The sequence below is a fragment of the Etheostoma spectabile genome, chromosome 6, assembly GCF_008692095.1.
Source record: "Etheostoma spectabile isolate EspeVRDwgs_2016 chromosome 6, UIUC_Espe_1.0, whole genome shotgun sequence".
NCBI lineage: Eukaryota > Metazoa > Chordata > Actinopteri > Perciformes > Percidae > Etheostoma > Etheostoma spectabile.
The window spans coordinates 2,584,341-2,598,252 of record NC_045738.1 but is presented as its reverse complement, the minus strand read 5'-3'; the positions used below and the strand labels follow the sequence as shown (position 1 = coordinate 2,598,252).

At 39.7% G+C, this 13,912-nt stretch overlaps 1 protein-coding gene across 8 annotated transcripts in view; it reads left to right on the top strand.

Annotated features, from left to right (window-relative positions):
- Positions 1-13,912, top strand: part of triob (trio Rho guanine nucleotide exchange factor b) — a 121,418-nt gene that overhangs the window by 16,043 nt on the left and 91,463 nt on the right. The window contains exon 1 of one of the 8 annotated variants that reach the window (XM_032517635.1): positions 3,264-3,309. The exons of 5 other annotated variants lie outside the window; for them this stretch is intronic. In XM_032517635.1, the coding sequence (XP_032373526.1) occupies positions 3,279-3,309 (31 nt within the window). In that variant the 5' untranslated portion in view covers positions 3,264-3,278. Of the gene's footprint in view, positions 1-3,263; positions 3,310-10,369; positions 10,473-11,384; positions 11,534-13,912 lie in introns of those variants that run through there. 2 more of the 8 variants (XM_032517633.1, XM_032517634.1) reach the window with 2 other exon arrangements.

Sequence of the window (13,912 nt, the reverse complement as noted above, 5' to 3'; positions counted from 1 at the left end):
ACACACACACACACACGCACACACACACACTCACTTCTAAGCAGTGGAGGAAGTGGTTTTCTCTGGAGTTCATTGGATTTTTGTTTTTTTTCTTCTCCCCTGCAGAGGCCAGGGTGGGAAGAACTAAACTCCATATAGTGTAATTGTAGATGTGGTGGTGTGTGTTTGAGTGTGTTTTGTTTACTCTCTCTCTTTCCTTCTTTTCTCTCTTACACCATATCTTTTTTTTTCGAGCTCAGTTTCTCTCTCTTTCTGTCCTTTTATATATTTCAAAGATGGTAGGCAATTACATACGGTTGCAACAAAAATTCACAGTGAAAATCAGGCTTAAGGATGAAGTTTTTAGCTATAATGTAAGTTACAGTTCTGTATCATTTCCTGTATAGCACGTGCGGTGTGTGTTCAGTAATATCACAGCTTAACCAAGAGGTTGGCTGAACTTCATTTGAACTTGGCTTGCTGAAAAGCTGGTTAGGTGAGGTGCTGTCACCTAATTTGCATGTATGCACGTAAAGCATCAACCATAAATTCCATGAAGGAATATATTATGTACAAGCTCAGACCATCCATCTTGTGTCTACAAGAGAGTGTGTGATCTCACTTTATGACTGATATAGCTCTCAGTGAAGCTTGTACTGTGGCACTGGGGTTTGCGTAGTAGTCTGAGGTTGACACCAGATCTTACAACGGACAAGTTAGGGCATGGCATGTAAACCCTGAGACTTCATTATGTATTTACTACTATGGGAAAGGGACATTGTAAAGTATCCACTGTAATGTACAAATACATGACAGCCTTTTAATTTTATCTTGTTTTCATTTTCTTTTATTTAATTTTTAATTTATTTGCAGCCTGTCATATCAGACTGGAATGTTATAGGTTTCAAAGGACTTAAAAGTCAAAATTCTTTGTGACAGTTGCAATTTTGGAAATCTTACACTCACACACACACACACAAGCACGCATGCACGCACAGTGGAGAAGGGATGAAAGAGAGGAAAGCCAGTTTGACTCCTTGTGGTGTCTTACGCAGAGACAGCTGGACTCTTTACCAAGCATGTATGTGTCATGTTTTTGTGTCTCTGTGCATGCAATTCATTCAGATGTGCACATGGATGTGTGCATCCTGACCTCTCCGTGTACCTCTTTGTGTCTATGTATGTGTGTTTGTGCAGACGTCCTTAATTGGATCATGCTGTGGAACACTGGCTGTGTTGGTTTTAGAAAGAGCACAGCTTGCATCCTCCTGTCACAGGATATCAACATAATGATATCTGTTTAGCCAAGTAATATCTCCTGTGGCTGCAAATAACAAGACAATCAAATCCAAAAAGATTGGTGGAAAGGAATCTGAAAACTTTCTTTGTCCAAACAGCACATCAGTTCATTTAACTGGAGCTTTTTGATCAAATTGATCAGTTTGCTTATTAAGACCATGCACATTGTTGAATTGATGTTATTATATTACTGAATAAGGGTCTTTGGACACAGCTTTCATTATTTTAATTGTTGTTTATTACTGAATCATTTAATGTCATGTCATCAGAATTTTCTGAATAGAATTAAACTGATTAAAATGTAATGTGCAATGGGTTTCCTGGCCATTTTAATAAGCTTTGACTCAAAGCCCCAAATTCCACAATTCATATATTCATTTATCTCTGCAATGTTTTTAATAGCTGATAAAAAAGTGTTAAAATGTAAAAGAAGGCATCCACTGGACAAGGTGGAAATATTATAATTGTTTTCTCTTTACCATCTTGATTATTCAAGGGCATCAGATAGATAGATAGATAGATAGATAGATAGATATAGATAGTCTTTATTGTGCACTGGGAGATTTGTTTTCACAGTCTACACTACTCATTGCAAAATAAATAAGTGACGAATGATAGGCACGTTATACACACTTTCAAAGTCAAACACCTTCAGTGATAGATCAGCACCAACCAAGCACCAAAACAGGTTTACCTCCTCAACATGCACAGCAGAACCCGGCCCTCCATATACAAACACACACATTAAATACATAAATATACCATCATGCTGTATGCTTCCATCTGTTGCAAACTGCGTTTTCCCTTAAGTCAGTGAGTGTGTTCCTCGGCAGTGTTGACGTCAGATTCACTGTACTTTCATCACTCTCGTTCTCTCTGCTTGACGTTAGTATTAGAAATGAAAGTGAAATATCTTATGGATGTTATATATGGACAGGGTTGGATAAAATATAGGTAAGCAGCGCATTGTACCTCATTTTCAACCTCCCTCTTTTTGTCTTTTATCCTCTCCTCCGTACCTCACTTTCTCCTCCCTCCCTTCGTCATTTAGCTCCCTCCCCCTCCAACCATCATATCATTCCTATTTCCCACATCATCATCTTTGTCCACTCTCTCTCTCTTGCTCTCCAACCCCGGTCTTTTCCTGGAGAGCACTGATGCATAGGAAAGCGAGGTTCCGCTCCATCACCTGTCCAATCGCCACCAACCTCTCCCCGGTACACCAGCCAATAGCTTGCTAGAGATTGCCAACGGGGGAGGGGTTAAGCATGAAGGGTACGTGCTGGCCGCTCCTTTACTCGAGGGATATAAAAGATGCTTGGCTGCTCCAGGGACAGAGGAATATCACCATAATGCTGTCTCAATCTCTTTTGATGGATGCATTCGCTCTTTTTGATGGTTGAGAAGATGGTTGTCAGGAGCAATGCTAATTCTGAAGACATTTTACTGGATTGATTTACATTCATTCATTCATTCAGAATGAAATCTGCATGATTTTGGGATTGTGTGATAGGATTGTTATATCTCTGCAAATACAGTAATAATTTGGATAATTTTCATGATAAAATATTATAGATACATGTTTGACCCTTAGCTGCAGTGTGGCATTTTTACTGTTATAGTGACACCACAGGCAGACATCAGATATTTACGCACATGGAGTGGAACTAATACAGATTTTTTTTCCAATTTTCTTTTTCTTAAGAATAGGATTGATTAACACCCTGTTGTTCTATGTTGCAGTGGAGATTGCATCATTAACAAAACGGGACTCCTAAAGAAGGTGTATACTTGCTGTGTTGATAATGGAGAAGAACGCAGGGGGTTAAGGCTTTGATTCTTAAAACCTGAAAGTGTTTTTCTTAGAGGGGGAGGTTCTACAATATTTAATGCTTTGGAAGCTCATACATAGATGGAAACCCTCCTGTGCTGTCATGCTGCTTGCTTTATTGGTCAGATGACTAGTTTAAGTGTGGAGGGAGCAGTCACAAGCTGAAGACATGTCCAACCAAATCCTGTCTCCTGGACCTTGTAAGTACGTTATGTTTTACAAGGCAAGCCTGAATTATTTAACATTAGACAGCGGACAAAGTTACACAGCAAAAGTGATGCAAGTCCACACTTTTGACTTTGAAATGTTTTACATGTTTCTGTGTGTGTTTATTCACAACCACATTCATAATGTGTATTTTAAAGTGTGTTAACGTTTTGTGTTTCACTACCCACATGATAATGCATTTATCATATTGGTGAACTTGTATGGCCCAATGACAGCATTTGGCTAAACTCTGCTCTTTACTTAGAGCTGCTTCTTGACAGCATCGCAACTTTCTATTTTTGGTCTGCAAGCTAACTAATGAATGCATGTGAGTCATGTGGTCTCACTTCTCCTCCTGCAAAGGTTTGTGTTTACATGCAGGGGGTGTGTGACCATCAGAGAAGCTGATCATACTGCCAGTGCTTTTCAACATAAAAGACAAATACGTCTCAATTTAATAATAGACATATGTTGCTTTTATAAGCCCTCCCAGAACTATAGATCACAGAGTGAAGACATGAACCTTTGAAATCCATGTAACATTTGCTGAGCATTGGCCACTGAGGCCAAACTCTAAGTGACACTTACATGGTGGGAAATGCTATAGCTCAACAGTAGAAGAGTTTTGATAGTTTGTTTGTCAAATGTCTCAATAATTTTAGCCTCCATATGATACTGTTCATACCAGAAACAAAACCCCTGAATGTATGGAACTGAGTAAGAGGGCATTTTTATTCTTATGTATTACATTTTTTCCTTTATAAGAGGACAGATGTGCAATTTCTTCTTCCAAAGTTACATGATATTTTTATAAAGGGATTCTGATGAATATTTGAAGCACCTTCCTCATATTGACTCATCGGCTTTCTCTACCGTTATTTATTTAATACGGTTAAATGATTAAAGGATAACCGCTTGTACCTGATTAATAAACGAGCAAACACGTCTTTTATTATATTCATTCTTCTTTGTCTCTGAAATAGTGCCAGATTGGACAACACAGGTTTATGTCTTAAGTTCTCTCTCTCTTCTCTTGCATCTTGAAGGCGGTAGTTCATTTTCACAAATCACGACAAACATGTTTTAGACTATTATTATTATTATTATTATTATTATTATTATTATTATTATCTAAAATAACTCTCAAATTCAGTGTTGAACATAATTAACTAAAGAAGCTTGAAGTGAAGCATTCTCAGTAAAGAATCAACACTTAATCCCAAGCCTCTTTCTCTTGCACTTCATAACCTTCCTTTCACTCTTGAGATTGAATGAGAAGTTGGCTTGTTGTCCTTGGTTGGTCGATTAGGTGATAATTTAAGTGTTGGAGCTGACGTGGCGTTGCACATAGCGTGATATTCACTTTGACCCACTCTCCAGGTGTGTGGCTTGTGGATTGTAATGGACTAAAGCTAAATATGTAACAGAAAAAGTCTGTTTATACTGTGTATCTAAAATTAGTCACTGATAATAATGAAGAAAATACTGTGTCAGAAGGAGAATGCTGCTGCTATGCTATCTCTCACGGCATGAGTAGCTTTATCTGTCAGTGTATGCAGTTCATACTTCATAGGATTAGCAGCAGACACTCTCTGTGATGCCCTGTTTCCATGATCCGTAAATAAGGTGTTTTTAGGATTAAGTTAATTTGAGTTTCCCACATTGTGCCAGATGTTATTCTATCCCTCAAACACTAGAACTGCACCCTGGGTCCTGAGGGTGATAACATGAGAAAACAATCCAGTTATCTCTCCCTTTTCCCATTGACACCCTGAACCCTTCCCTTGTGCGAACAGTGAGAGATGAGCTTCTTGTGAAAAAAGTGTAGTGACCCATAAGCATTTAATATTAGCATATTAACATAAGTAGCCCGTCAATATGGATTCATCTGCAGCTGGATGATGGGAATTGGAGGGTCAGGAATCTTTAGAATGCTCCCTTCATTTGGATATTCTCCTCTCTCTTATCCTGCTATATGTTATGAATAGGTTTATATGTTAAGATAATGTTGATGTAACTGCACTGATTCTCAAAGCAGAGGCACTTATTTATTGTCAGACATATCATTTTTTTTTACCCTCCTTTATTTTCCTTCTCAGGTGTTTGACATGGCTGTTGATGCAAATAAGATGTGGCAGATTAATAAACCGTCAGTGTTCTCAACCAGATACTGTGGGAAGTGCTGTGAGGATTTAATTTCTGATTAAAAAATACTTGCTTTTTCAGTTTAAGTGAAAATAGCGGATTGTGTTTTTTGAGTAATGTCCAAAAGTCAACCATTGCAGTCAAACGCTAAAGCTAATGTGAGGCGCCTCACATTTTTTCCTACAAGACAGTATTTTCTTAATTGCTATTTCAATCTTTTCTAATGTGTGGCTGTCATGTAGGTGTTTATGAAAACTTTGAAAAGATATGTAGGCTTAAAGAGAATATATCTGGGAGCAAATTTTCAGTCTGACTTTCACACTGCAAACCGTTCCTCCAGAAACCCATTGACACATGCTACATACACATTTTTATGTGGATGCTTTTATCTGTCAATCTGACCCCTACTGTGTGAGACAAGTTCAAGAAGTTAGTTTGTAAGTCCATGTCTCTCTTTCTCTCTCCTTAGAATAATCTCACTTGCATATTTACACTATGCATGTATCGCATTCATCTGTCATTCCCATTGAAAAATCATGCAGATAAAAACAGAAAGTATAACATGACTATGTATGGTATCCTATCTATATGCAGTTGGGGTGGAGTCTGGATTCAGATGTGGTTCTGTGTTGTTTTTTTGGAGTTCCGGCCCCAAAGTCATAAAAAGACCTACAATTAAATGCCTTGAAGAGAGCATCCTAAATTGGAAGCAGAGACAAACCATTCTGGAGAAATGTTTGTGTATGTATTTTTCTCTCTTCCGGTCCCTACTTCTCATTTTTCTCACCTCTTTCTGTTTCCCTGTGTCTCTCAGCCCCCACTCCCCCCCCCCCCCCCCCCCATTCCCTCTGAGACACTTGGGAGTCTTAACAAAATATGAAAAAAACTAGATGAGATCAAATTTGGACCAGTTCAGCAGTCTGAATTGGCGTAAAATATCTCTCCTTTGTAAATCCACTGTAAAATCCACTGGTAGGTTGCAAACATACTCCCACGAGTAAGTACAGCTTATTTATTTCATGTTTCATGTTGTTATTTTGGCACTGCAAAACATGATTATTTGCACATGACAATGAGTATATTAGGCTCAATAGGCTTCTTCAGAACAAGTAAGGTTTCAGTGGCATAATAATTAGAGGCCAATCTATCAGGGTGGTTGTGCATGCATGCATGTGTGTACCCATCCATGTAAGTAAGATATTCCATTCGAGAGTCCCGTGGCTCCCCGTTTGCATAAGCCAGTTGTTTTCAGGGCCGTAATAACAGTGGATAGCCATGGGATCCACTTGCCTCCTGGCATGGAGACAGGCTGTGGAGCCGTAGCCTGTAGTTCCCGGTCTGGTGTGTACTCAACAGGACAATTGTCTTTGTTGAGGTCAGGTCTAGTGAAAATCTATTCACAGAGGAATGGAGTGACAGAGAGGCATGCAAAAAGACAGGAGAGATGAGGTCAGGAAGGGTAGGATTGGAAATGACTCATAAGAGTGTCAGAAAGGGATAAAAGGAGTGAGAAAGGAAGAAATAGTGAGGAAGACCATAGGAAAATGTGAGAATGAGGGAGGTAGGAGGATATCAGAGAAAAGATGGACTTAGAAAGAAGACCAGAGAGGAGCAGAGAGAGGGTGACAGGAGAGGAGAGAGGGATGCATGTGTTCACCAGTGGCAAAAAGTCACACAAATTCTTTCTACATACATATAGACATCCACAAACGTAGGCCTTTGTAATAAACAGTAATGTTTAGAACTACCAAAGGTATGTGCATGTGTGTGTCTTTGTGTGTCTCCCTCTGGGAACTGGCTCTCACTCTGAGCTTGTAAACAGGAACTATCCTGCCTTTGGCTAGCTAGAAGCCCTGAAGGTGCACACAAACACGCACACACTTCACTCTAAAGACAATTGGATCCAGTTATAGTTTGTTTGCTGGATTTGTTGGGACAGAAACCAGAGTTTGCTTTATTAACACGCTGTTAGAAGCATTCATTACATATGCTGGTCATAAAAAAAGAAATTTAAAAAAGGCAGCATGGTTGCACAGCAGTAGTTTTGCACTTTATTTCAGGTTTTGTTTATCTTTCCTTTTTGTTTCAATAGCAACTGACACAGGAAAGAGCAGACACTTAAGTCGCTGCTGGATTATTTTAAGCATCCCTGATATTTTTCTGTTGTTTACCATAGACAAGTTTTACAGAGACTCCTGTTTGCTACTTTATCTCAACAAAGTCAAACATTTCTAAATTGCAGATTCCAGCGTCATCACAACACTTGTGTTAATGACTGCTCTTTATGTTAATCATGTGTTAATTTTAAGTATTGTCCAGGAGGTTTGTAGGAGTAAATAATCCTATTAACTGAGCTCAGCTGTTGCTCTGTTAGTACTGCTGTCATTTCAGGTCATGGTTTGACTGACCTGACAGTTCAAGTGTGAAATGGGGTGATGGACCTTCATGTTTTATCCCACGCCGGAACACACTTGTTGCATACTGTTATTTATGCAGCATTTTCTCCTTTTGTGTTGTACAGTGTTTGGCAAAAAAAGTTGCCTGCACTGGATTTCTCTCTAGCATTATTTGTTTATTTTTAACAGTCCGCTCCCTGTGTCGCTCTCTAAATCTCTGGCAGTGTTTCCAAGTTTTAAGTTAATTTGGGAAATTCATGCAAACATAAAACGTCAATCAGTGCATGTTCTTACCATCTACCTTTATGTGAATAAAAGCAGTTTATGTGGAAAAATTACATATTTTTATTGAGCACAAGTAACAATAAAAACATTATGGCATTTGGTTGCTGCTTTCCACATAAGATGGCGTGTGTTTGTTTTTAATGAATGCTTGCTTCCATCACGTGTATCCTGTGTTGTTTTTATCAGCCACTTCTTATTTTTTTGGGCTTTCTGGAGGCCCGTGATTGTTAGGGGCAGCATGACATTAATGCTTTGTACCTTATAAGCAAACACCACAATGTCAAGGTATGTTTAAAAAAAACATACCTGTATTCTGTTTTTTAGTTAACTGGAACCTTACTTATTATGACAACATGTCATACAATAGTCTGACAAGATAGAATAATGAAGTGATGAGATTTTGTACTCAACCTAGGCCAAAGGTCATGTTCACTGTGACATCATTATGTTCTGCAAAAACACTTTTTTAGCCGTTATTCAATGCCATGCCTATGGAACAGAAGGCGAGGTTATGACCATATTTCACTGAATTGGCCACACTTATTTTGGGTGCCCACAAGTTTTCAGTGAAGTATATGATTCTGGGCAGACATGGATGTAAACAGCAACTTGACTAGTTAACAAAGGCATGCAACAGTGAGGCGGTAATTCTAGTTTGATATGGTTAGAATTAGAAAGTGTTCATTAAAACAAGAGGATGGAGACTTATCCTCCTCTTTTTGACTCTCATCATCTCTCTCCGACTCAGTTCAAGCAAGGGCGTAACTTTGGGTTCAACAATGGGTGTGTTAATATCTCCGCTTTTGAGCAACATTGAAATTTTGAATGTCAAAAACTTATTTTCCTGCATTCTGGTGAATTCTTCTGCATGAATTAATGGTAGAAAGATGGGGTTGTAACCCCCCATCCTCCCCTGTAAATTCCACCTATGAGTTCCCATCTGCTTTGGGCCATTACTGTGTAAAATGAATGAGGGACAGCTGACATGGTTTTGTCCCGAGCACTTTCTCTCCTTCCTCTTTCCCATTCTCTCCTCTTTTGTTCTGAGGCAGTTAGTAACACTGTGGACCACAGACAAACACACTCTTTACTCTCTCTCCCTTCTGCACCCTGCCTGTCAAGTGTTATTTGGTGCACTGGGGTTTATTGGCTTGGTTTTGTTGTACGGGCGGGACAATCGGAGCACGGTTTGGATGAAGGAAGCTGATGAATGGTGTTCCCTGAGCCGTACAAAGCGTCCTCCTCTCTACTTCATTGATGTGTTGATGCGACTCAGCTGGCTGCCCAGGGAGTTTGTACTGTATACTGTTGTGGGCTTACAAGCAGAGAGATGCACATGAACGCTCAGCACTGAAAAGGGCTTTAATGCTTTCTTACAGTGTTGATCCCTCTCACAGTCACTACTTATCTCATGGTCCACTCTTGTTCTATCTCTCTTTCTGCCACAGTAACAGTGCAACATGCAACAGTTAACATTGTATTAGTAAAAAGAATATTACTGTCATCTTGATCAATTCATATTATAATTGAATAAAAGATGACAGAAAGCAAATGAAGATCAAGGTAGTAAAGGCGTAATGAGAGGGGCCAACAAATTACAGACAGATACACACACAGGCACTGTGTCTCAGCAAAACTACATTTAAAGTTAAGTTCCATTGGAGAATGATGATGGTAATATGGTTAGTCTATGTATATATATACAGCGTATCATAACACAGATGTAATATCTTCTGCAAAATAAACAAACAAGTCATCTACAGCTGCAAAGACTTGACCTACACGCTCACAAATCGGTTTGTATATCCCCCACAGCTGACTCTTCCCCCACCCCCCGAAAAACACCATGCCTCTTTCTCAGAGGTGATAATCCTTCTCAGTTATTTATTCCAACAGGGTCATTCAGATATGTGACCTGGGTCATGTGCATACACATACTGTACAGCAGGACAGACCTTACTTCCAACTCACAGAGACAAGAGAAGGCTGTCAACTCTCACACACAGAGTCAGGACATGAATGCCATCAACGTAACACTGTTATCTTTCAGCTTCGTCGTGCTTGAATAATAATAATTTAATCCACCAGAGAACAAAATTGGCACCTCAGTCTTGGGGATCAAATTCTTTACAAGTTGCGGTATATACCTAACCCACAGGATCACCACTTTTGGGAGCTCCTTTGTGTCACGTCAGCGCACTTTGGATTGTTATCTGTGACACAGAACATTGCTAGTCTGACCATGTGGTTCCGTTTCCACTACATGGGCTTTCTGAAGGACAGGAAGGGTCGGCTGACTATGGAACCATGGCAGACAGCTAACAAAGTTGGTAGGTGGACCTAGACAAGGGGCGTACAGTAGAGGGAATGCTAGATAAAAATGTGTGTGCAAATTTGTATGTTAATGTTTTAAGCATGTTTCGCATTGTATTGCAGCCTACCTATTATGTCAACACTTTGATATCAATGTGTTTGATGCAGCTCATGCACTGACGCATGTTAATCAAAGGAGTTGCTTCGTGACTTTTTTTTGTACCTTGCTTTTGAGCTCCGTGTCACATAATCCCATTTTTAAAGCTTATCGGAGCTTTCCTCACAGTTTTGCAAAATAATGGTAATCCCCCTCGACTTTTCCTCTGAGAGACAACAAAGAAGCTGACTGTATTCTCTCTAGGAGTAAACAGCAAACACGCTCTTTGTTTCATTTCCTCAGTTCAAAAGAGGCCACCTCCCAGTCAAGCAACTGTTTTGTGGAAGTGGATATGCATGAATATTTGAATCAAATTTAGCCATACTCATCAAAGGGGAAACACCAAGATAATTTGGTCTCAATAAATGTATGACCAGAGGATGTTGTTTTAGTGTTTTTGAGGTTTATGGACATCATGATGGTGTAAAGGTTCAAATTTAAAACCTGAACTGATTACCAGTGTACTTTTGCATCCTTTTTTGGCTGGCTTAATTTTTTTTCTCGCTGCGAGTAGCTAGCCAGGCACACAGGGGAGAAACTGTTTAATGCAAAGCAGCATTTGTTACTAAATCTTGTTTTGGGGAGGGGTAAGTGACATGGGGGGGCACAGCAAAGAAAAGCCGGTTGGTGAAGGCAAGAAGGAGCTGGCAGTGCTTTTGGATTTCTGCAGCTCAGTGGGTGGCAGGGGCGTTGGCAAATATATGGCCCGGCTGTTGTTCAGTTGCCTCCTCGCCATACAACAATGGGACGGTTAGAAAGCTGGAAGCGGTAGGTTGATTATCGCCGAGGACCTGTGTAGGGTGCAGTGTAGGCCTAGTTTGATAGGGACAGTTTGGCGCAGGTTTTGGTTTGCAATGGCAGTGCTGGATAACCACAGCTGGCAGTACGCCCAGGCTGGAAAAACCCTGATCCGACTCTCAGGTAGAGTATTCTCTCTTGTAAATATTTTTTTTATTTGTATCCAGAAATTTGTTTAGTTTGATTCCTGACAGTAGAAGTAGACAGGGTGATCTCATGTGTGCGACTGAAATGTCTGCTGTCAAATAACCTGATTAAATTAACAACGTTGGTAGAAAGATATTTTACAAAAACTCCGTGAATTGTCTAAAGTTTGTTATTACTGTAAAATTTATGTTGTTTGTTTTTTTATTCAATGTGACCTCAGTACTCTTGATAAATAGTAATAAATGTAGATTTTATATATGGAAATACAGTGCTATTTCCATCTACTTGTACTGCATTTTTTTCCATTCAATACACATTAAATAATGAAATAATGCAATTTATAAAAGAAAATGAATTCCCTTTTTTTAACTGTAAAATTTAGGGAGACCAAACTCACAAAATCACAGTCTGCAGCTAAACTCACTGCAGTATGGCCTCCTGGTACTTGTTTTACCAAACCATTGTGGTCACAGTATCAATGCTGTTGAAATCAATGAAAGACTGGTTAAATAATTCTGAATGATAGTATTTACAGCAGTTAATGGCATGGCTAATGAACATTTGATATTATACTATTTGATTTTTAAGGTCATTTATAACTTAAATTAGTTTTTTCATTCTCTATATTCAATTGTCTTTCTCGTGTGTACTAGAAAAAACTAGAACACTGAAGATTACAACAAGGTACTTGCGGGACATACTATACAGCTTATGTTTCCTGAATGTTGTGGCTATACTATGGCTAAAAACAACACCCTGTTCGAACAGTTTGTAAGCCTGCGCAGCTGCAGCCTCCCAGCCAGGGAGATCTGTGCCAGGTGTTGAAACAGGTCAACCAGGACAGCTGGTTTACCCCTTAAACACAGGACCGAAGGTAATCTATTAGACCAACAGTCCATAACATCAGACCGGCTGGCTTTTACCTCCACTTACAAATACTCTAATCAGGTAGAATATACTACTGCTATAACTCTCAATACAAATGAAAAGTGCTATTTTTCATCCTTTCTTGCTCAATCGTCAAGACTTGGTGCCTGCAGGGGTAATGTATGCAGATGTCTGAGGAGATGATGGGAAATAGTGATTTATCATGAGGACAGCACTGCAGAATGAGATCACAACAAGGCAAGATGAGCAAGGAATTATAAAGCTTCTGGCAAAGTTTAATTTAGAATATGTATCCCAAGTCCTGTGGAAAAAAATGATGTAATGGTTTTAAGTTCTTACTTGCGAGGATGACTGTGCAATCAATTGATCGGACAGGTGAACATTTTGTTCTTATACGGGACCTTTTCACTTTTATAGTAAGATCAATTGAAAAGTTGTTTGTCACCCAGACCCAGGCCTATCAATGCTTTTAATAAGTGTCCCCATAATCACTGTTCAAGGAAATTAAAACTTGTCATCAAGTAGATTACTGTCAGTAGATTAACTTGTTGCAAACTTTAAAAACTTAAGACTCCTTACACACGCAGACACTGTAGTTGTTCATGTTTTATGCACCCCAGGAGGAATTGTTATGCCAGTCCTTTAGTGTAAATGCCAGATAGCAACCTGGTCTCACGGCAGTTCGTGAAATGGTCACATTATTTTGATCTATTGATTTGTCAACAGGGACACAATTTTCTCATTTATTTCGTGGTGGTCACCACTAAATGGGAACGTGACCATTTCTCAAATTGCCATGAGTCTGGGCTGCAGCACCTTGCTTTGGGGGACAACAACGGCCGCCGGGACACGATCTCAGTCTCTGGGGGATGCGACAACGGGGCAATAAAATGCCACACGCCGGCGACAACTGCCATGACACTGGGCAGCTCAAGGGGACTCAACAAGTGGGAAATGAAATGCCACATGCGGTAGACGGGGACAACAACTGCCGGGACACAATCCGCGGTCTCTGTGGGACGCAACAACGGGGAAATGAAACGCCACACACCGGCAAACAACAATGGGACGGCTTTTCAATACTGCTCGCTGCCGTAATTGTGCTGTTATCACAAAAGATGCTTCCCATTAAAATTAAATTAGTTATTAGTTAATTATCAACAGATAGATGCTGAATGGAGTTTCTGCAGCAAGTCGAAAATAACAAGACAAGTGCTTCCAATCAAACTTGCTGTTGCTCTTTTCCCAACACTGACAAAAAAGGGTTTTTCTCCATCAAAAGTGCTGACTGTTGGTGTAGGATTGACACATTTTCTCATTCTTTCAAATGTAGCCATGTTGCAGTGTGTGGACACAAAGCGCAATAAAAAAAGACAGCATTAAGTTCTGGCAAGTGACACAGAGGGTTGCCAGTAGTGAGGCCTTGAGGGACACTAAGTATGTCAGAAGGCAACAGAGTCAACAGAG